Here is a 24,180-nt window from a genome sequence, read left to right as displayed (position 1 = left end):
ACAATTCATTTTCACAAGGTTGTGGTTTGGTGGGAAATGCTTACGACGTTTTATATCAGGGCACGATGCACTAAATTTCATAAGAATTGGCCGAGTTCTGTGGAAAATACATAAGAACATAAGAATTGCTGCTGCTGAGTCAGACCAATGGTCCATCGTGTCCAGCCGTCCACTCACGCGGCGGCCCGTAGGTCAAAGACCAGTGCCCTAACTGAGACTAGCCCTACCTGCGTACGTTCTGGTTCAGCAGAAACTTGTCTAACTTTGTCTTGAATCCCTGGAGGGTGGCTTTTTTTTCCGGTTAACACCATATATATATATATATATATATATATAACACCTACAGGACTTGCATGAAACAGTAGCAATTAGGGGGCCTATATGCTAGTTTGATAAACAGTTATGCATGTAACTAGCATGCAAATGTCGTTGCCTATTTGATAGCGTTATCCTCTAAAAGCAGAGGCTGTCTTGCGTTCTTGTGTGTACCGGCGAAAGAGCGGAAGCACGCTCACCTCCCCGTTGTATTTCAGCCTGCATTTACAACGGGAAGACGTACTCGCACGGGGAAGTCTGGCACCCTGTTTTCCGATCCTTCGGCGCCCTGCCCTGCATCCTCTGTACGTGCAAGGATGGAAACCAGGACTGCCACAGGGTAACGTGTCCCGACGAGTATCCTTGCGAATATCCGGAAAAAGTGGAAGGAAAATGCTGCAAAATCTGCCAAGGTACGTGGGAACAGAGGACGTTTCTTTTTTGACTTCAATCATTTTTATTGACATTTAAATAGATCTTACCTAAATGAATACAGCAGTATAAGATAACATGAGACAAATGTATGAGAAAAGAAAAGGTAGAAAAGAACAAGCAGAAAACCTGAAGTTATAATGCCACTGTACAGATCCATGGTGAGACCTCATCTCGAGTATTGTGTTCAATTCTGGAGACCACACTACCGGAAAGATGTGTTGAGAGTTGAGTCGGTTCAGCGAATGGCTACCAGGATGGTCTTGGGGCTCAGGGATCTCACATATGAAGAAAGACTAAAAAAACTGCGGATGTACTCGCTGGAGGAGCGAAGAGAGAGGGGGGACATGATTGAGACCTTTAAGTATATCACGGGGCGTATAGAGATGAAAGATGATATCTTCAGTCTTACAGGGCCCTCGATAACCAGAGGACACTCGCTGAAAATCAGGGGAGGGAAATTTCAGGGTGATGCTAGAAAGTACTTCTTCACCGAAAGGGTGGTCGATCATTGGAACGAGCTGCCTCAGCAGGTGATTGAGGCCAACAGCGTGTCAGATTTTAAGAGAAAATGGGATATTCACGTGGGATCTATAGGGGAGTAAAAGTCAGGGAGTTGGTCATTGGTATGGGCAGACTCGATGGGCTATAGCCCTTTTCTGCCGTCAATTTCTATGTTTCTATGTTTCTAAGGGGGAGAATGTCTTGTTCTACTGTTAATTCTAGCTTTCGGGGTTGGAATTCAAAGTTCACTGTGATTATTGCGGGTATTCGAACTCTGAAAGATGTTATTTCAGATGGAAAACTGCTTGAATTTTCACAATTGCAACTTAGATTTGGTCTTAATAAATCACAAAGTTTTAAGTGGTTGCAGTTGAAGCAGGCTATTCAGGTGGGGTTCCCTGAATGGAAATATCTTAATAATCAATATAGCCTGGAGTTCCTATGCTTCCAAGCAGACTTCCTAGGACATCAAGCCGCATTGTGGTATCAATTGTTATTTGGATACTTGAATAAAAAAACCAAAATGTGGTCTTAGAGACATTTGGAGCATTGAGATTAAGCAGCAGATTTCTGCATCTCAGTGGCCACAAATTTGGTCTTGGAGAATGAAATGTACAGTGTCAGCATCTATGAGGCAAACTTGGTTTTTTTTGTTGCATAGAGCGTTTTGGATCCCTGTTCGTTTACAAAAATTAACTAGCTCTAAATCTAATAGATGTTGGCACTGTAATCTGGAACCAGGGACATTGGATCATCTACTTTATTACTGTCCCTGTATTAAGTTATTTTGGAATTCAATTTGGACTCAAGTAAATTCTCTATTGGAAAACCATGTTGCGCTTTCTTATGATACGGTTCTGTTTGAAATGGTTATGAGAAAAAAAAGAGTCAAATATCATCACACAGCAATAAACTTTTATGAATTATGACAGGGGTTGCCATTCAACATATTACCAATAACTGGAAAAATTACAAAAATCTTAATTACACATTCTGGTGGAATTCGTATGTCATATTTTTAAGATGGAAAGAGCAACAGCGTTGCAAAAAGGGAATTATAATAACTTCGTAAAGATTTGGGGGCCATTGGAAAAGTATTGTAATGAATAGGCTTCATTTTTCTTCCTTTTTTAGATTTATTATATGCACACTCAGTGGGGAGGGAGGATTTAGGGAGGAAATTTTATAATTATGTTTATAATAATAGTATAATATATTTTATATAGAATAACTGATGAAGGGTGGGTGGGTAGGGTTTATATCATTAATGGTCTATTAGATTTTATGTGTTAGATTTTATACTGCTATATTGGAATCAATTTATGATATATTTATGTGCACTTGTTGTTTGATTTTAAAATGAATAAAGAATTTGAAAAAAAAAAAAAGTTCACTGTGATGTCATCAAGCATGATTGAAGCTGTCTTCCCATTGGTTGTTTCCCCACGATCCATTCCCTTTGAATGGTGAAGAGATGTGTTCTAACCGGTGTCAGGTCAAAAGCGCACCGGGACAAAGGCGCGCCCAGACAATTGAGCGCAGCGCGCGCCGCCACGCCGCTCTAAATTAATGTTTTTAGTGCTCTGAAGGGGGGGCATGGGGGGGGAACCCCCCCACTTTACTTAATAGACATCACGCCGCGTTGTGGGGGTGTGTGGGGGGTTGTAACCCCCCACATTTTACTGAAAACTTAACTTTTTTCCTGTTTTTAGGGAAAAAGTTCAGTTTACAGTAAAATGTGGAGGGTTACAACCCCCCAAACCCCCCGTGCTGCGCTCAATTGTCTGGGCGCGCCTTTGTCCCGGCGCGCTTTTGACCTGACACCGTTCTACCCAGAAGCTAAAGTGAAATAGCCCATAAAGTGCACCAAGAATTAGAACGAGACACAGGTTTCTTTGTTCATGTCTCCATAGACCAAGAACCAAAAGGAGAACCTGAGAAAGGTTGTAATAGAAAAAAAAGCTTCAGAAGAGGGAGACATTTCCATTTGGAAACTGCTAGAAGGTATGTGGTTTCTTGAGCCACCATTGCTGTCTTTTTTTTGTATTGTATTGAAAACAGGTTAACAGGATACACAAAGCAACGGTGTACAGCTGGATATACAATTTTAATGCTCATTTTATGATGCCAAATCTAGTCACCAATAGTGGTTATTTTAGAGGCCCTGTTCTTGTTTTGGACATCTGAAACTGGCATTTAAATATCCATATTGCATGAACGTTCACATCCCAATTATATAATGCCAGGATATGGACACCTAGCACTGAAGTACGTCCATATGGCGGAGGGGGTGTGTGTGTGTGCTGGTCTGGGTATGTTTTGGGTGGGACCAAGGAGGGGTCGAAATACGGACACCCAACTGCAGTCGGAGAAGGGAAAAGGCTGTCCAGGCACTTAGCACATCCAGGTACAGAAAGGTGATCTGATTGGACAGCTGTCCGCTGGAGGGATTAAGGCATGACATCTCTCTATCTCCAGGAATAGTTCAGTCGATTCACATCAAGAAAGTAGAGAAGCAAGAATTTAAGGAAGAGGCAGCTTTAGGCTGGTCACTAGAAGAAGTGAAGGCAGGTAAGGGGCAGACCGCTGTGTTGGCTTCGGACAGGGCTACTCAAATTCCTTCTCTTCTGGCTTGCTGGGGTGCCACAGTGATTCAAACAGGCGATTCCTGGCTGGATCTGGGGCCTTCTCTTGGCCATGTCCTGCTTTTATCTGATGAAACTTCCTGTTTCTGAGCAGGCAGGACTAGATCCGTCCCCCCAGGCCCGCCCAGTTCCACTACAGCTCCACCCCTAGCCCCGCCCCCTGCTGCCTGTTTGCCGGGCCGGAAGGCATCCACACATGCGCAGACGCGACGCGATGATGTCACCGCATTGCACCCGTGCATTATCGGATGCTCCCTCCCGACGCAATTTCTTTTCCGTTCAAAATACTCCCACGCACAACTGTGGGATTATTGAACTCCATCGTATAGCGTTGAAATCTCATTAGTCATTTGTACAGTATATACGTATATTGCCACTAGCTTGTGCTATTTTTTAGCACAGGGCCCATTTTATGTAAGGAGACCTAGTTACTAATAACCCGGATTAACAGTAAAACGGCATATCTTAACAGTAGCCCATGTTGCTAACTTCACTCCTTAAAGTAAATATTACCCTCCTCCCTCCGTATTCGCAGTGGTTACGGGCGGAACATAGCCATGAATACGGAAAAACCGTGAATAACTTTTTATATGTTCTTCGCGGTTTTTGGTAACAGCCAGCGTCAGTACTATTGAAACCGCGAATAACTTGTTCCTGAAGGCGAGGCACTATCGGTGAAGACAGCAGCGATTTTCAGGCTGATAGCAGGCGAGCAGCGATTTTCTCCGTGCATGCTGGGAAGCAGCATTTTTCTGAGTGAATGCTGGTAAGCGCTAAACTTTTTCATTGGTACAGTACAGGTACTTTACGCATGACGTAATTTGGGGGGGAGGAGTCAGCATGCGAAAAATCACGAATAAGCGAAACCGCTAGTGCTGAAACCGCGAATACGGAGGGAGAAGTGTATAATGAAAGTTAAGATATATTTTCTTCGGAACTGAGGCATAATGGATGTCATTTATGATGTTGCTGTGGAACAAAGTCCAATATGAAATCCTGAGAGATAAGAAATAGAGAATGACACGGGGGCAAAAATCTGTCCCCGTCACTGCCCCGTCACCAGACCATCATCCCCTTCACCGCCCCGTCCCTGTTGTCCCCTTCACCGCCCCGTCCCCATCATCACCTTCACTGCCCCGTCCCCGTCCTCGCGTCCCTTTCACCGCCCCATCCCCACAGCATCCACCTTGCCCTCTGACACCCCTTGCGTGGTCCGTGCATCTCCCTCCTTCCCCCGCGTTTTAAGGTTGCGTCAGAGAAGAAGCTTCCGCCCACACATGCGCGACTTCACGACACTCCGGCGGCTTTCAACAAGACTGAAACCTTAAAACGTGCCGCGAAGGTAAGGGGGAGGGAGGGAGATAGATTCGGGTGGGTAGGTAAGAAGGAGGGAGGTGACCACGTGCGTTCCCTCCCTTAACTGCGGGGACAAGGCCATTCACTACTCCACGGGGCCTAGTCCCCGTACCTGCGGTGAGCACCTTTCCCCCCCCTCCACCATTTTGGCAGGTTAACTACGGGTACTCACGGCTAGCCGCGGGTAACATCCACCATGTCATTCTCTAATAAGAAATAATTTTTGTTTGGATGAATGGCTATCCACTGCCACTCAGTCATTTTAATCAGAACAATAGAGAGGTCAATTCTGTAGAGATTCTCCAAGTAACTGTAACCCATCTATTTCATTCTTTCTTAGGTCACTGGAGTGTCTCCAGGAAGACCCAAGCAACAGAGAGCTCAAGAGAATGGAGAGTTGTAACATTCCATTACAAGATAATTAATTGACACATTATTCAACAATGTATTAAAAATCTAGAAGATAACAAGGGCACAACCTACACCGATGGCAAGAAGTTAACGTCTATAGTGTTGAATTGTCTGTCTGTTGGATCATTCCCACAGGAAGCAGGTTCGGTATCTGCTGTACGTCTAATGTATCTCGTCCATCAACCCCAACGATGACGATTAAGGCAAGGAGACTTATGGCTTATGGAAGAAAGACCATGTCAGGTCACTGATGTTCAGCGTGAAGATACTAATGAACTTGTTGAAAAAGTGTGTGGACTGGATATTGCTGTTCAGACCTTCTAGCTTCTCTTCACCTTGGAGGACGCTCTTGTCGCCGATTGTCAGACATTGCCAATCAAAATCTTAAATAATGGAAAGGATAAATGATGGTGATGTAAAATTGAAACCTTCACCTCCAGGAGAACCGATCCCATCACTCCAATAAAGATTTGACTGTGTTCCCATTTCTACCGAGCAGGAAATCAAAGGATTGCTTCTGAATACAGAGTTATTGATTACCTGCAAGGATGCTTCTTCCCTACAAGTCAATGTCCAGCCTTTCTGTCTACGAGACTCATACTTCTTGGTCTTGTATCTGGCATGAGTTATATAATAATAATAATAACTTAATTTTTCTAAACCGCCAACACCCAAAGAGTTCTAGGCGGTTCTCAAAATAAGAAAACTGAACAATTCAGTGATAAAATATATGAGAAGCAATTGACAGTATAATATGCAGCCAGGTGACTTGCAATTAAAGTTCCGTTTGGTGTTCACTAGTAATTTACTTACAGTCCCTTAGAAGAGCACCCAGGGAAGCAGGCTCTCTTCTAGAGGACTCTTGAAAGAATTAATATTGCGTAGAGAGCAATAAAGTGTGAAATCAAGTTTATTGTTTGTTTATATTCCGCTTGGAATCTAGGTGGATTACAAAGAGAAATACATAATTTACCACACAATCAAATGATTAAAAAAAAAATACATTGAAACGCCAGCATAGTCATAAAACATATACAATACATCAAATAAAAGCATATTCAAATGCATATGTGTTTTTTCTTTGTCTAGTGTGTTAAGTATAAGAACATAAGAATAGCCTGTTCTCATGGTGGCCAATCCAGGTCACTAATGGCCAAAAAGTATTCGCATAGCTTGGTGAAAGACAGTACTTCGGGTTAACCTACCCCCAAATTCTATATATGGTGCTGTGAATTGCACACACAAATGTGGGCATGCGAAAAACCTGCGTTGGGAATACCGCAGGCCATATTATAGTGCTGTTTGGTAAAAGGACCACTTTATGGGCTAAAGTTAACCAGGCACCAGTCTGAATGTTTCATCCGTGCCCAGTTAACTTTCGGATGACCACGCATCTCCCCCCTTTTTCATAGAAGGGGCAACAAATAATCAATTGTAAGACGCCTTTGATCCTAAAATGTACCACCATTTTGCAAAAGTGAAAAAATATGCTTTTTCTCTCACCCCCTCACCCCTCCCACCCACCCACCTCGTCAGTATCGTAATTTTACTGTTCCTGGAGAGGATGCACTAGAGTTGTGATCTTCGAGTGGTTAAGTCCCAGTGCAGTGAAGACGGAGGCCTCTTCCCCAGGCCAACACGCTCAGTTCATGGACAAATTGAGCAGGTGCAAGGAGTACAAGTGTCGAGCAACAAAAAAGGAAGGAGGGGTCCAACCTTATCTGCAGAAAAAACCAACCAGGAACAAACAAAAACCAACTGCAGATGTGTACAAGATGCAGGCAGAATTTATTGTGACAAATATAAATTTATAAAAACCTTTTTCCCAAACAAGGGACCCGACACGGTCCGTGTTTCGGACAAACCTTCGTCAGGGGTCCAATATGCAAAAAGGTTTGAAAAATATGCCACAAAAAATATGGAATAAAAAATCATAAACCAAAAGGTCCAATGTGCCGAGAATCGCCAACTCCTGTGAGACGCTTTACAGGAGTTGGTGATTCTCGGCACATTGGACCTTTTGGTTTATGATTTTTTATTCCATATTTTTTGTGGCATATTTTTCAAACCTTTTTGCATATTGGACCCCTGACGAAGGTTTGTCCGAAACACGGACCGTGTCGGGTCCCTTGTTTGGGAAAAAGGTTTTTATAAATCAGGAGTACAAGTGTCAGCAGGCTGGAAAAGAGGCCACTGACTTCTTTGCTGAGGCAGCACTGGGACTTAGCCACGTGAAGATCACATAGCCTAGAGAAGGCACAGTGAGACCAGAGCGGCATGGTGGGCAAAAAGAAAAGAAAGAAAGAGTAGACGATACGAGGGTTCTGAGTTATGCTGGCAAGCACTTGTCAGCCAGAGATGCATGTGGCAGAGAGACGGCAGCGCAACATGAGTCTGGGTGCAGAAAATGTACCACATAGTTCTGTTGCCCACCAGCTCTTCAGTAGGTATGGTACCAGTGTTAATTGTGGAGGTTGCCTGAGGCCGCAGTCATAAGAACTGCCATACTGGGACAGACCGAAGGTCCATGAAGCCCAGTATTCTGTTTTCAACCCAGGTCCCAAGAACCTGGCAGACACTCAAAGAGGAGCAACATTCCAGAGCTGAGCTTGTGATGTCATAATGCCTCATTCCACCAATGCCTAAGAGCCAACCTCAGCAGTGATGTCACAATGGCTTGATTGTCCTATACTTGGCTCACATAAGAACATAAGAGTTGCCGTACTGGGACAGACCAAAGGTCTATCAAGCCCAGGATCCTGTTTCCAACAGTGGCCAACCCAGGTCCCAAGTCCCTAGCTAGAACCCAAGTAGCAAAATAGATTTTATGCTGCTTATCCTAGGAATATGCAGTGGATTTCCCCAAACCATCTCAATAATGGCATATGGACTTCTCTTTTAGGAAATTAACCAAACCTTTTTTAAACCCTGTTAAGCTAACTGATTTCACCACATTATCCAGCTATGTGGATGTTGTAGTGGAGAGAATAAGGAATTAGGCCACATGATTTGAAAATTTGGACCTTGATTCTAAGACAGACATGGGCAACTCCGGTCCTCAAGGGCCGGAATCCAATCGGGTTTTCAGGATTTCCCCAATGACTATGCATGAGATCTATTTGCATGCACTGCTTTCAATGCATAGTCATTGGGGAAATCCTGAAAACCCGACTGGATTCCGGCCCTCAAGGACCGGAGTTGCCCATGTCTGTTCTAAGTTGTCATTGAATGTAAGCTGCACCTACTTTCCACGGACATTAAAACTGGCAAAAAGGTGCCTCTTAGAATCAAGGAAATACGGTAAATGCCCTGAGGCGTACATGCCTCGGCATTGACTATCCAAGAGTCAGTTCAACCCGTGTGATTAATATCGGGCCCTTTAAATTTACAGATGTACATTAAGGGCTCCTTTTACGAAGGTGCGCTAGGGCCTTAACGCGCGCAATAGCACGTGTTAAATTCCCGAGCGCGCTAGTCACCACCGCCTCCTTCTCAGCAGGTGGTAGATTTTCGTGCGTCTGCTAAAAACCCTAACGCACCTTCAAAAAAGGAGCCCTAAGTTTATCAAGTTTAAAGTTTATTTAAAATATTTGATTTGATCGCAAAATTCAAATCCAATACGATTTACACCTAGTTATAAAATTGGTTTAAAACCCCCCAAAAAGTCATAATACCGTATTTTCACGCACCAGTGTAAAACGCGCACACGGGTATAGCGCGCGGGAAACTTAAATATATGTAAACAAATTTTTATATAGCGCACACACACGTATACCGTGCATGCTGCTTGCCGCCCCAACTCTCCTGTCGCCGCCCCGACTCTCCTGTCGCCGCCCCGACTCTCCTGTCGCCGCCCTGCCCTCTGACCCGAGTCTCCTCTGGTCCCGACTCTCCTTTCGCCACCCTGTCCTGCTCCCAGCTCTGTAAGCATGCGCGTTGTACAAATTTTTTTTTACATAGATTCCCCCCCCGACGTCCAATTCATCACCCCGAAGGACCGCTCGCACCCCCACCCCGAAGGACCACATGCACCCCCCCAGCCTCCCCCCCACACGGAGAAGCTGCCTACCATTGTTTCCCGATGCCAGTGAGCCCTGCTGCTTCCTCTGTCGGCGGTCCCGCCCCTTCTCTGAGCCCTGCACTGCTTCCTCTGCCGGCGGTCCCACCCCTTGTCTGACATCAGAGAAAGGGCAGGACCGCCGGCAGAGGAAGCAACTCAGCGCAGGGCTCAGAGAAGGGGCGGGACCGCCGGCAGAGGAAGCAGCTGGGCTCACTGGCATCGGGAAACAACAGTAGGCAGCTTCTCCATGCGGGGGGGGAGGGGGAGGCTGGGGGGGTGCAAGCAGTCCTTCGGGGTGGGGGTGCGAGCGGTCCTTCGGCACGCTGCTGGCCTCAATTACCTATAGTGGAAGATTATTCCAGCGATCAACCACCTTTTCGGTGAAGAAATATTTCCTGGTGTCACCATGAAATTTCCCACCCCAGATTTTCAACGGATGCCCCCATAACATACTTCAAAATAGTTCGTAAAATTTCCTGTGTTTCGATAGAAGTACTTAATACTGAAGCAAGTTAAGCGTGAAGCTAACGATAAAAGTTGATACAAAAGTAGATAAAAAGATTTTTTGAAATCAATAAGCGTGCAATTCGTGCGTTGAAACAAAAACAATACTTGGATAAGTGTGTAATGACCTTGTTCATACAGTTAGACTTATCAGAAGCCTTTGATTTGGTTAACCGTGAGATCCGTTGAAAGATGAATACAACTTGGGGCTCCTTTTATCAAGCCGCGCTAGCGGGGTTAACGCGTGCGACTTTTCATCAGGCGCTAACCCCCGCGTGTTAAACCGCTAGCGCAGCTTGATAAAAGGAGCCCTTGGGATCTCAGACAATATACAGTGCTCCCCCGAGATTCACGGGGGTTCCGTTCCATGAACCCCCGTGAATCTTGAAAAACCGCGAATACGGTTTTTCATGAGGGAGCCTGAAGAGGGCAGCGGGAGAGTAGCTGGAACGCCGCGAGTGCAGGAAATCAGTCGCAGTTCCTATGACCGCCTCTTCCTGTACGAAGTCGGGCCTTATCCAATCAGGAGCTGCGTGTCAAAGCAGCTCCTGATTGGATAAGGCCCAACTTTGTGCAGGAAGAGGCGGATGGAGCGAACCGCGAGTGATTTCCTGCACTCGCGGTGCTCCAGCTGCTCTCTCCTGCCTCACAGTCCGAAAATACCGCGAATGACCGGGACCGCGGGGGAACACTGTACAGCATATAGAGTAACTGATGTTAAAACTTGCTACAGACAGCCTTGGGGGAATCAATCTTCATAAAGGCGGCTAATAAATCCCAAGTGAAGTGGTTTGCTGGTTTTTAAAACATCGAACCTGAAGTCATCTGGAACAAGTCTCTCTTGAATCCTCAGCATATTTCGAAGGGGTTGCTGCCCTCGTCTCTGCCCCCTCCTTCCCCGATCCCCCCCCAGCCACACTCGCCTCCCCTTCCCTTCCCCCGTAGTTGAAGTTGTTGCTGGCAGCGGTCAACCACATGCTCCTCACAACCCCATCAGCTCTCCCTCTGACATCACTTCCTATGCGTGGCACCCGGAAGTGATGTCGGCAGGAGAGCAGACGGGGTCGTGAGGAGCCAGTCACTGACCACTGCGAGCAACAACATCAAATAGAGGTGCGGGGGAAGGGAACGGGGCGTGTGCGTGGTGAGGGAAGGGGAGGAGTGGGAAGAGGCGAGAAGGAGAGGAGGATTGCGCCACCACCATGGCGCCCGGGTTGAACCGCCCCCCCCCCCAACTACGCCACTCAGCCCACCTTTTCTAGAAGGTCAGTCGACATCTAAAACTAAACTAAAACTTAGGCCCTGTTTTACTAAGGTGCACTAACCGATTAGCGTGGATGTGTTAGTGTTTAACGTGGGCTCATTCAATTAGCGCACCTTATTAACCCTTTCAGGACCAAGGGACATATTTGTCCCATAACTTTAAAATCCTATAAATTTTGATTGGGATAGTCTACAGTTCTAAATTTGATATGTACGGATTCCATAGGATACTGCCTTTATGTAAACAAACTGGTTCCGACATTCATTCATTAGCGTCGTTGCCAGATTGACGAGAAGATTCACTTGCCACACTGTCCATAAGCCAGAAGTGTGATTTTTTTAAATAAAAATAATGATATTTCACAAAAAAAATCAATTTTTTGGCATCTGCAAGCCCTTTTTACCATAAAAATGTCGTCAAAACCACAAAAATTGGCCTACGATCCTTATGGTCCTGAAAGGGTTAAAACAGGGGGTTAGTTTTATAGACCGAGTCATCAACCTAGAGGAGCTCGACTCGGTTAACAAGAATGTAAAACATAATACATAAACTTGACAAGGGAAAGTGGACTGAATTAGTTAATTTCCAAAATGTTTAGCAAGCATAAAAGTTTTCAGAACTTTCCGGAATAAAGCCAAAGAACCTAAACTTCTTCATGGACGCGGTAAAGCATTCCAGAATTCGGTTAATTTAAAAGCAAAAGGAGGAGTAAATCTCTTCAAGGTTCTGTTTTTACCACTGAGAGAGGGAAAAGTAAGTTTTAATTTTGGAGAACTTCTGGCAAGATGAGATCTATGACCATTCCAGTCTAAAGGGATCAAAGTGGCGAAAATGCCAAATAGGATCTTAAATGCAAAACAAATGCACTTCAATTGAATTCTGAGATACACTGGAAGCCAATGGAATTCCTTGAGCAGAGGGGTTACATTTTGCCACTTGGATTCCTTTAGACCAGGGGTGTCAAAGCCCCTCCTCGAGGGCCGCAATCCAGTCGGGTTTTCAGGATTTCCCCAATGAATATGCATGAGATCTATTTGCATGCACTGCTTTCAATGCATATTCATTGGGGAAATCCTGAAAACCCGACTGGATTCCGGCCCTCGAGGGCCGGAATCCAATCGGGTTTTCAGGATTTCCCCAATGAATATGCATGAGATCTATTTGCACGCACTGCTTTCAATGCATATTCATTGGGGAAATCCTGAAAACCCGACTGGATTCCGGCCCTCGAGGGCCGGAATCCAATCGGGTTTTCAGGATTTCCCCAATGAATATGCATGAGATCTATTTGCACGTACTGCTTTCAATGCATATTCATTGGGGAAATCCTGAAAACCCGACTGGATTCCGGCCCTCGAGGGCCGGAATCCAATCGGGTTTTCAGGATTTCCCCAATGAATATGCATGAGATCTATTTGCACGCACTGCTTTCAATGCATATTCATTGGGGAAATCCTGAAAACCCGACTGGATTCCGGCCCTCGAGGGCCGGAATCCAATCGGGTTTTCAGGATTTCCCCAATGAATATGCATGAGATCTATTTGCATGCACTGCTTTCAATGCATATTCATTGGGGAAATCCTGAAAACCCGACTGGATTCCGGCCCTCGAGGGCCGGAATCCAATCGGTTTTCAGGATTTCCCCAATGAATATGCATGAGATCTATTTGCATGCACTGCTTTCATTGTATGCTAATAGATCTCATGCATATTCATTGAGGAAATCCTGAAAACCCGACTGGATTGCGGCCCTCAAGGAGGGACTTTGAGATCCCTGCTTTCGATTGAAATGTTCATAGATCTCATCTGGCCAGAAGTTCTCAAAAAATTAAAACTTACTTTTCCCTCACTCAGTGGTAAAAACAGAACCTTGAAGAGATTTAGTCCTTCTTTTGCTTTTAAATTAACCGAATTCTGGAATGCTTTACCGCGGTTCTTAATGCACCCATCCAGCGTGCCAGGTCTACATCATAAGTCCAGTCCAGTTACTGATGGCAAAGAACCAAATCATTCCGTTTCTGCTTTCAATGCGATCCATTGAGCAGGAGCTAATGCGGCCAAGCTGGCAGCGGTGCCTCCCATGGCATTTAGCAGAGAAATCTTTATTGGAGCAGCCTTTTGCCGCAGTGGGACGATGACTCTGCAGGTGGTCCCCAGTGTGGCATGAGAAAACTGTTTCTAACCAGGCAGAACAGAGCTGGCCAAGTGGAATATAATCCCTGCAGTCTGCTGTTCTCCACAATAAGGTCTCATTGTTTCTCTCTCTCCATTTCAGGCGGACGCAAAATTAGATAAGACAAAACCTCTTAATCACGGGACGGACACAGTAGTCTGAGCCAAAGGCTTACAGCTTGCCGTGACACAGGACATAATAGATATGTGTGTGAAATTCTCATTTCCCTTGATCCTGCTCAGCTGGCAAGCGCAATCTGATGCACACGGTTTAATGTTACGTAAGACGCCACTGCTGGTCTATGATCGTGTCCAACCGGGTTCAGCTCTCCTGAGAAAAGGCCCCGGGAGCAATACTGGAATTTGCATAGGGCCACAGAGGATTTCCTAAGGACCCATGCAGAAAACTTAATGTGGATGCAATCGAGTTTTAGCAAGGAATGGCAATGCGGGTGTTAACTTGAGTGGAAACCCTTAGCAGACCCCATTAAAATTTATTTAAATGCATATTAATGCAACTAAACTAAACTAAACTAAACCTTAGGTTTGTATACCGCACCATCTCCGCATGCGCAGAGCTCGGTACGGTTTACAGAGGTTAAGAGGAAAGGAATTACAAAGAAGGGATATAGGAGAGGGACTGAGAAGATAGAGAGGGGCAGGGTACTAGAGAACGGGAGGAGATTAGATTTTTGAGAAGAGCCAAGTTTTCAAGCGTTTACGGAAGGATTGGAAGGAGCTAGAATTTCTGAGCGGGGATGAGAGGTTGTTCCAGAGTTCCGTGGTTCTGAAGGGGAGGGATGTTCCAAGTTTTCCTGCGCGGGATATACCTTTTATAGATGGGAAAGATAGTTTCAGTTTTTGGGAGGGTCTAGAAGAGAGCGGGTTTGATGAATTCCAGAAGAGTGGGATAACGGGAGGAAGGACGCCATGTAGAATCTTGAAGGCTAAGCAGGCACATTTATAGAGGACTCTGGAGTATACTGGGAGCCAGTGAAGCTTAGAGAGGAGTGGGGAAACGTGATCGAACTTGCTTTTTGCGAAAATAAGCTTGGCAGCAGCGTTCTGAATTAGCTGAAGTCTATGGAGGTTTTTCTTAGTTAGGCTTATATAGATGGAGTTGCAGTAGTCTAGTCTAGAGAGGATGGCGAAATGAGAATGCAGTCATTAACTATCCCATGGCTATGTAGGGAAAAAAAAAAGAAAAGTTTTTCCCATGTGTTGTGCATGGGAAATTTAGCACCAGATCTGGCACATATAGAAGGGTTAGTTGAGAGGATTGGGTATCTGGTAGAACCCGTTTTCTCACCCCATCCTGATGTAACTTTCCCCGTCCTCAAAAGTGGTCTAGTGGGCCCCCCCCCACCCATACGATCTGATCCCCTGACCCTCCCAACCCCAACATCTATGCAAAGGTCTCCCCCCCACACACAAAACCAACCAGATCCCTTGTCCCCAACTTTTAAAAGAAAAAATTCCCTGGTGTCTAATAGTATCCTGATGCTCAAGACCAAAAAACTAATCTTCACAAGTAAGGTGGGAGCTAATTAAACAAACAAGACATTCAGAACTGATAAAATGGAGGAAAAAGACCTCAGAGACCACATGGGCAACTTTGAAATACCACCTCACCAGAGAACATAAGAATTGCCACTGCTGAGTCAGACCAGTGGTCCATCATGTCCAGCAGTCCACTCATGTGGAAGCCCTCTGGTCTAAGACCAGCACCCTAACTGAGACCAGCCCTACCAGCGCACGTTCTTGTTCAGCAGAAACTTGTCTAACTTTGTCTTGAATCCCTGGAGGGTGTTTTCCCCTATAACAGCCTCCGGAAGAGCGTTCCAGTTCTCCACCACTCTCTGGGTGAAGAACTTTCTTACGTTTGTGTGGAATCTATCCCCTTTCAACTTCAGAGAGTGCCCTCTCGTTCACTCTACCTTGGAGAGGGTGAACAACCTGTCCTTATCTACTAAGTCTATTCCCTTCAGTATCAGATGGAATTTTTCCTGGATTTATTTAGGTCAATTTAACTGATACTAGCCTTACCTGTGTACATTCTGGTTCAGCAGGAACTTGTCTAACTTTGTCTTGAATCCCTGGAGGGTGTTTTCCCCTATAACAGCCTCCGGAAGAGCGTTCCAGTTTTCTACCACTCTCTGGGTGAAGAAGAACTTCCTTACGTTCGTACGGAATCTATCCCCTTTTAACTTTAGAGAGTGCCTTCTCGTTCTCTCTACCTTGGAGAGGGTGAACAACCAGTCTTTATCTACTTTGTCTTGAATCCCTGGAGGGTGTTTTCCCCTATAACAACCTCTGGAAAAGCGTTCCAGTTTTCTACCACTCTCTGGGTGAAGAACTTCCCTACATTTGCACGGAATCTATCCCCTTTCAACTTTAGAGAGTGTCCTCTCGTTCTCTCTACCTTGGAGAGGGTGAACAACCTACTACTAAGTCTATCCCCTTCAGTACCTTGAATGTTTCGATCATGTCCCCTCTCAATCTCCTCTGTTCGAGAGAGAAGAGGCCCATTTTCTCAAATCTTTCGCTGTACGGCAGCTCCTCCAGCCCCTTAACCATCTTAGTTGCTCTTAGTGCTCCAAGTTTTCTTTTTAAAGATGCTTTTAATCTTTAAATTATGTTCAAATTTTATACTAGTTTCTCTCCAGGTTTCTCCTTTTCCCTCCCTAATGTTCTTTCCATCTATGGTTCTTTTTTTGACTTGTAGTTCTATCCCTCTTTACCTTGTGTATTGATTAGTCTGTAAGTCTGTCAGTCTAACCCATCATTTTTAAATTTTAAATGGTAGGTCTAAATATATGTTTATTTTTTTTTATTAATGTTGTAACCCGCTTGGTAAATCTAAATAAGTGATTCATCAAATTAAAATAACACTTGAAACTTGAAACAAACGCTGCGGCTTCAAAGCCCCTGTAATAACCCCTACCTACTTTACATTCAAACTACACCGTTACACCCCCAACTGACCCCCTACACTCAGAAGCAGAAAGACGACTATGCGTCCCCCCCCAGGAGGATCTCTCCAGATGGAAACAGCTCATAAGCGCTCCTACAGTCACTTTATCTCTCGGCTAGAGAATCAGCTGCCTCCACAGATGAGAGCGCTGACCTCACCGTTGACATTCTCCCTAGACCCACCCCCCAGACCTGTCCAGTTCCACCACAGTCCCGCCCCCCCCCCCCCCCACTTACAATTCCGGCTCGAAACTAAAGGACTATGGCAGCATGCATTTGTCCTGCGTGTGAATGGCGGGATTGTCAGCGCACCAATGTCCTGTGCGCTACTTAAGGCGTACCCTAGAAACAGGATATTGGTCTTGACCAGTGGTCTCAAACTCAAACCCTTTGCAGGGCCGCATTTTGGATTTGTAGGTATTTGGAGGGCCGCAGAAAAAAATAGTTAATGTCTTATTAAAGAAATGACAATTTTGCATGAGGTAAAACTCCTTATAGTTTATAAATCTTCCCCCCCCCCCCTCCCCTGAAGGCCTGCATGTTCCCCACTTCTTTGCAGCGTCCTCCAGCTTCCCCCCTGGCCTCCCAGTCTTAGTTTCAGCTAATTAACGTAGCCTGCAGAGAGGATCGCCGGTGCTGTAATGTTCCTTGCAGGCTGCCATCGGCCTAAGCAACACGTTCCCTCTGCGCAGTCCTGCCCCTCCTCTGACGTCAGGGGCAGGATTGCGGCAGAGGGAACATGCTGCCGAGGACCACAGCAGCCTGCAAGGATTGCTGCAGCACTGGCAATCCTCTCTGCAGGTCACAGTAATTATCTGAAGGTAAGAGTGGGAGGCCAGGGGGAAGTCAGAGGATACTGCAAAGAGCGAGCAGCACTAGTAGAGGCCATGGGCCGCAAAATAGTACCTGGCGGGCCGCATGTGGCCCCCGGGCCGCGAGTTTGAGACCACTGGTCTTGACGGACCTTTGGTCTGACCTAGAATCTCTGGGTCACTTTACAATCCATCAGTCTGAATGTATTCAACCAGTCTCCTCTAGAGTGAAAGGTTGGATGAAAGATTCTTGGTATCCACACCGAATGAATACTTCTCAGATTAGACTTAGCTCAAACCTTGCCGTTGGGAAACGCAAGACGAGTTGCCTTCGGGTGCAATAGGGCTCAAAACATTGTGGTTATTTTCATCCAGTAACAGATGTATAATGAGGCCCAGGGAAATAGAATTTCATGCTGTAGCCACCAGTCCGAATTCTTTGGGCATGTGTTTATTTCTGAGAAATTTATGGCTATTTACACACTTGGTGAAAGATTAACTCACTTGTAAAATCAATAAATTATGGGATCTCTAACATTTGTCATGAAGTAATGGTGTTCTTCGCTGAGCAAATTCTTGTCTCTCGGCTGCTGATTTTTTTAGCTATTAATTTTAAGTTGTCTGTGGGCTAATACATCACCCAGCCGACCAGTCTTCTGGATGAGGTAAGCAGGAAGAGGCAATACAGTATTTGTTTCAGTTTTAGTGAATATGGCTTTTGTTAGAGATGCCAGAGTGACACTACTGCAAGGTAACATAGTAGATGACGGCAGCTAAAGACCCGAATGGTCCGTCCAGTCTACCCAACCTGATTCAATTTAAATTTTTTAATTTTTTTCTTCTTAGCTATTTCTGGGCAGAATCCAAAGCTCTACCTGGTACTGTGCTTGGGCTCCAACTGCCAAAATCTCTGTTAAGACTTACTCCAGCCCATCTACACCCTCCCCACCAATGAAGCCCTCCTCAGCCCATCCCCCACCAAATGGCCATATACAGACACAGACCGTGCAAGTCTGCCCAGTACTGGCCTTAGTCCTTCACTATTTACTATTATTTTCTGATTCTAGATCCTCTATGTTCATCCCAAGCTTCTTTGAACTCAGTCACCGTTTTCCTCTCCACCACCTCTCTCTCTCTCTTTCTTTGTCTTTCTCTCTCTCTCTCTCTTTTTCTCTCTTTCTCTTTCTTTGTCTTTCTCTCTCTGTCTTTCTTTCTCTCTCTATTTGTCTTTCTCTCTCTCTCTCTCTCTTTCTTTGTCTTTCTCTCTCTCTCTCTTTTTCTCTCTTTCTCTTTCTTTGTCTTTCTCTCTCTGTCTTTCTTTCTCTCTCTATTTGTCTTTCTCTCTCTCTCTCTTTCTCTGTCTTTTTCTCTTTGTCTTTCTCTCTCTCTTTCTCTTTCTTTGTCTTTCTCTCTCTGTCTTTCTTTCTCTCTCTATTTGTCTTTCTCTCTCTCTCTTTCTCTGTCTTTTTCTCTTTGTCTTTCTCTCTCTCTTTCTTTGTCTTTCTCTCTCTGTCTTTCTTTCTCTCTCTTTGTCTTTCTCTCTCTCTCTCTTTCTCTGTCTTTCTCTCTCTGTCTTTCTTTCTCTCTCTATTTGTCTTTCTCTCTCTCTCTTTCTCTGTCTTTTTCTCTTTGTCTTTCTCTCTCTTTCTCTTTCTTTGTCTTTCTCTCTCTGTCTTTCTTTCTCTCTCTTTGTCTTTCTCTCTCTCTCTCTTTCTCTGTCTTTCTCTCTCTGTCTTTCTCTCTCTCTCTTTCATAGTAACATAGTAGATGACGGCAGATAACGACCCGAATGTTCCATCCAGTCTGCCCAACCTGATTCAATTTAATTTTTTTTTTTTGTAATTTTTCTTCTTAGCTATTTCTGGGCGAGAATCCAAAGCTTTACCCGGTACTGTGCTTGGGTTCCAACTGCCAAAATCTCTGTTAAGACTTACTCCAGCCCATCTACACCCTCCCAGCCATTGAAGCCCTCCCCAGCCCATCCTCCACCAAACGGCCATACACAGACACAGACCGTGCAAGTCTGCCCAGTAACTGGCCTAGTTCAATCTTTAATATTATTTTCTGATTCTAAATCTTCTGTGTTCATCCCACGCTTCTTTGAACTCAGTCACAGTTTTCCTCTCCACCACCTCTCTCGGGAGCGCATTCCAGGCATCCACCACCCTCTCCGTAAAGTAGAATTTCCTAACATTGCCTTTGAATCTACCACCCCTCAACCTCAAATTATGTCCTCTGGTTTTACCATTTTCCTTTCTCTGGAAAATATTTTGTTCTACGTTAATACCCTTCAAGTATTTGAACGTCTGAATCATATCTCCCCTGTCTCTCCTTTCCTCTAGGGTATACATATTCAGGGCTTCCAGTCTCTCCTCATACGTCTTCTGGCGCAAGCCTCCTATCATTTTCGTCGCCCTCCTCTGGACCGCCTCAAGTCTTCTTACGTCTTTTGCCAGATACGGTCTCCGAAACTGAACACAATACTCCAAGTGGGGCCTCACCAATGACCTGTACTGGGGGTGACGGGTCAAAAGCGCGCAAGGACAAAGGCGCGCCGACAACCGAGGGTGGACAACTGAGTGCAGGGCTTAATCATGCTGAAAAAAACCCTGTATTTTAAAGGGCTCCGACGGGGGGTGTTGGTGGGGAACCCCCCCCTCTACTTAATAGGGATCGCGCTGCCATGTTGGGAAGGGTGGGGGTGTAACCCCCCCACATTACTGAAAACTTAACTTTTTCCCTAAAAAACAGGGAAAAAGTTAAGTTTCCAGTATAATGAGGGGGTTACAACCCCCCAAACCCCCCACAACGCCAGTGCGATCTCTATTAAGTAAAGTGGGGGGGGTTCCCCACCAACACCCCCCCGTCGGAGCCCTTCAAAATACGTTTTTTCTTCGGCGCAATGAAGTCCTGCGCTCAGTTGTCCGCGCTCGGTTGTCGGCGCGCCTTTGTCCACGCGCGCTTTAGACTATGAACCGTACAGGGGCATCAACACCTTCTTCCTTCTACTGGCTACGATCAGTTGACCTACATTGTGAATAGTGACAGTCAACATTTCTACGAATACTACTGTTTATTATTTCTATAGCGCTACCAGATGCACGCTGTACATTAAACACGCAGGAGACATTTCCCGTACTGTCCTCGGCAATGCCCCTCAGTCCTGCTACAAGATCACGTATTAAACGGCAAGGAAATAATTTAATGTCCAAACTCCATTCAGTCTTTAGTGCCTCTGTTAAGACTGTTCTGAATGGAACAGAGACAATCAAATCTACTACTACTTATCACTTATATAACACTGTACATTTTTTTTTTTTTTTTTTTGTTCAAAGTGTTTTATTGATTTTATAAGTATAGTAAAAATACAAAGCCAACAATGTGAGTGCTCCAACAAGGAGCACATTATAACAATATCATTAACAAGTGTGAAGTGCATCCACAAAGGAATAATGATCACAGATTATTAAATGCATAACAAAAAAACTTGGTCCCTTCTGCTTGAATATTGCAAACACTGTACATTTTGACATTTGTAGATGGTCCCTACTTGGAAGATCTTACAATCTAACTTGTACAGACAGACATGACATAGAGGGTTGGGGATGCAGAACCCAAGATGAGAGGAGTTAGGGGTCGAAAGCACTCTCAAAGAAGTTGGCTGACATTTATAGATGTTCCCTGCTCTGAAGAGCTTACAATCTAACTTGTACAGACAGACATGACATAAAGGGTTGGGGATGCAGAACCCAAGATGAGAGGAGTTAGGGGTCGAAAGCACTTTCAAAGAGGTGGGCTGACATTTATAGATGGTCCCTTCTCTGAAGAGCTTACAATCTAACTTGTACAGACAGACATGACATAGAGGGCTGGGGATGCAGAACCCAAGACGAGAGGAGTTAGGGGTCGAAAGCACTCTCAAAGAAGTTGGCTGACATTTATAGATGTTCCCTGCTCTGAAGAGCTTACAATCTAACTTGTACAGACAGACATGACATAAAGGGTTGGGGATGCAGAACCCAAGATGAGAGGAGTTAGGGGTCGAAAGCACTTTCAAAGAGGTGGGCTGACATTTATAGATGGTCCCTTCTCTGAAGAGCTTACAATCTAACTTGTACAGACAGACATGACATAGAGGGCTGGGGATGCAGAACCCAAGACGAGAGGAGTTAGGGGTCGAAATCACTCTCAAAGAGGTGGGCTGACATTTATAGATGGTCCCTGCTCTAAAGAGCTTACAATCTAACTAGAACAGACAGGCATGACATATAGGGTTGGGGATGCAGAACCCAAGACGAGAGGAGTTAGGGGTCGAAAGCACTCTCAAAGAAGTTGGCTGACATCTATAGATGTTCCCTGCTCTGAAGAGCTTACAATCTAACTTGTACAGACAGACATGACATAAAGGGTTGGGGATGCAGAACCCAAGATGAGAGGAGTTAGGGGTCGAAAGCACTTTCAAAGAGGTGGGCTGACATTTATAGATGGTCCCTTCTCTGAAGAGCTTACAATCTAACTTGTACAGACAGACATGACATAGAGGGCTGGGGATGCAGAACCCAAGACGAGAGGAGTTAGGGGTCGAAATCACTCTCAAAGAGGTGGGCTGACATTTATAGATGGTCCCTGCTCTAAAGAGCTTACAATCTAACTAGAACAGACAGGCATGACATATAGGGTTGGGGATGCAGAACCCAAGACGAGAGGAGTTAGGGGTCGAAAGCACTCTCAAAGAAGTTGGCTGACATTTATAGATGTTCCCTGCTCTGAAGAGCTTACAATCTAACTTGTACAGACAGACATGACATAAAGGGTTGGGGATGCAGAACCCAAGATGAGAGGAGTTAGGGGTCGAAAGCACTTTCAAAGAGGTGGGCTGACATTTATAGATGGTCCCTGCTCTGAAGAGCTTACAATCTAACTTGTACAGACAGACATGACATAGAGGGTTAGGGATGCAGAACCCAAGATGAGAGGAGTTAGGGGTCGAAAGCACTCTCAAAGAAGTTGGCTGACATTTATAGATGTTCCCTGCTCTGAAGAGCTTACAATCTAACTTGTACAGACAGACATGACATAAAGGGTTGGGGATGCAGAACCCAAGATGAGAGGAGTTAGGGGTCGAAAGCACTTTCAAAGAGGTGGGCTGACATTTATAGATGGTCCCTGCTCTGAAGAGCTTACAATCTAACTTGTACAGACAGACATGACATAGAGGGTTAGGGATGCAGAACCCAAGATGAGAGGAGTTAGGGGTCGAAAGCACTCTCAAAGAAGTTGGCTGACATTTATAGATGTTCCCTGCTCTGAAGAGCTTACAATCTAACTTGTACAGACAGACATGACATAAAGGGTTGGGGATGCAGAACCCAAGATGAGAGGAGTTAGGGGTCGAAAGCACTTTCAAAGAGGTGGGCTGACATTTATAGATGGTCCCTGCTCTGAAGAGCTTACAATCTAACTTGTACAGACAGACATGACATAGAGGGTTGGGGATGCAGAACCCAAGACGAGAGGAGTTAGGGGTCGAAAGCACTCTCAAGAAGTGGGCTGACATTTTTAGATGGTTCTTGCTCTAAAGAGCTTACAATTTAACTTGGACAGGCAGACATGACATATAGGGTTGGGGATGCAGAACCCAAGGTGAGAAGAGTTAGGAGTTGAAAGCTTTGTTGCTCAGTGAAAATAAAAGTATAATTACTTGTCGTTAGTTTTCAAGGACCAATCATGTCAAAGAATGATGCTCGTCTGAACTGTGGTAACCTTACACACATAGGCGCTCATAACATTGACAGAGTCTTGCGTACGTGATGTACTTGTCATCTATTCTAAATTTCTAAAAATAAAGTCAAATTCTGGAATCTCTCATGGCACACCCGGAATCTCTTTGGGGCACAGCACCGCGCCCTGGTACACAGTTTGAGAGACACTGGTTTAAGGAATATGTTCTCAGTAAGTTATACTAATGAGGCCCTCTTCTATCAAACTGCGATAGCAGTTTCTAGCACGGGGAGCTGCGCTGAATAGCCCGCGCTGCTCCCGATGCTAATAGGAAGTCAATGAGCGTCGGGAGCATCACGGGCCATTCAGCGCGGCTCTATGCGCTAAAAACTGCTAGCGCGGTTTGATAGAAGATAGCTTGTATGCTTTGTTCGCTCACTTTGTGAACCGCTGTGAACATCGCGAGGTGTTGGCGGTATACAAATAAAGACTGGATTGGATTGTTCAAGAAAACCTGTGACACTTAAAAAACTGAAGCGGATGGCAAAAGGCTTCTGTTTCCAGGGGTTGGGGGGAGACAAGGGAGGCTGGGAGGGCTCTGATTCCGTACGCTGTGAACATCGCGAGGTGTTGGCGGTATACAAATAAAGACTGGATTGGATCGTTCAAGAAAACCTGCGACACTTAAAAAACTGAAGCGGATGGCAAAAGGCTTCTGTTTCCAGGGGTTGGGAGACAAGGGAGGCTGGGAGGGCTCTGATTCCGTACGCTGTGAACATCGCGAGGTGTTGGCGGTATACAAATAAAGACTGGATTGGATCGTTCAAGAAAACCTGCGACACTTAAAAAACTGAAGCGGATGGCAAAAGGCTTCTGTTTCCAGGGGTTGGGAGACAAGGGAGGCTGGGAGGGCTCTGATTCCGTACGCTGTGAACATCGCGAGGTGTTGGCGGTATACAAATAAAGACTGGATTGGATTGTTCAAGAAAACCTGTGACACTTAAAAAACT

At 45.2% G+C, this 24,180-nt stretch overlaps 1 protein-coding gene across 2 annotated transcripts in view; it reads left to right on the top strand.

Annotated features, from left to right (window-relative positions):
* CHRDL2 (chordin like 2) overlaps window positions 1-6,711 on the top strand; it is a 47,997-nt gene extending 41,286 nt beyond the window's left edge. The window contains exons 8-10 of one of the 2 annotated variants that reach the window (XM_033949536.1): window positions 534-728; window positions 3,165-3,255; window positions 5,593-6,711. In XM_033949536.1, coding sequence (XP_033805427.1) covers window positions 534-728; window positions 3,165-3,255; window positions 5,593-5,677 — 371 coding nt within the window. In that variant the 3' untranslated portion in view covers window positions 5,678-6,711. The remainder of the gene's footprint in view (window positions 1-533; window positions 729-3,164; window positions 3,256-5,592) is intronic. The other variant, XM_033949537.1, reaches the window with a different exon arrangement.
* The last annotated feature ends 17,469 nt before the right edge of the window (window positions 6,712-24,180 follow it).

Source organism: Geotrypetes seraphini, chromosome 6 (assembly GCF_902459505.1).
Source record: "Geotrypetes seraphini chromosome 6, aGeoSer1.1, whole genome shotgun sequence".
Classification (NCBI taxonomy): domain Eukaryota; kingdom Metazoa; phylum Chordata; class Amphibia; order Gymnophiona; family Dermophiidae; genus Geotrypetes; species Geotrypetes seraphini.
This window is presented reverse-complemented; position numbering and strand designations above follow the sequence as displayed.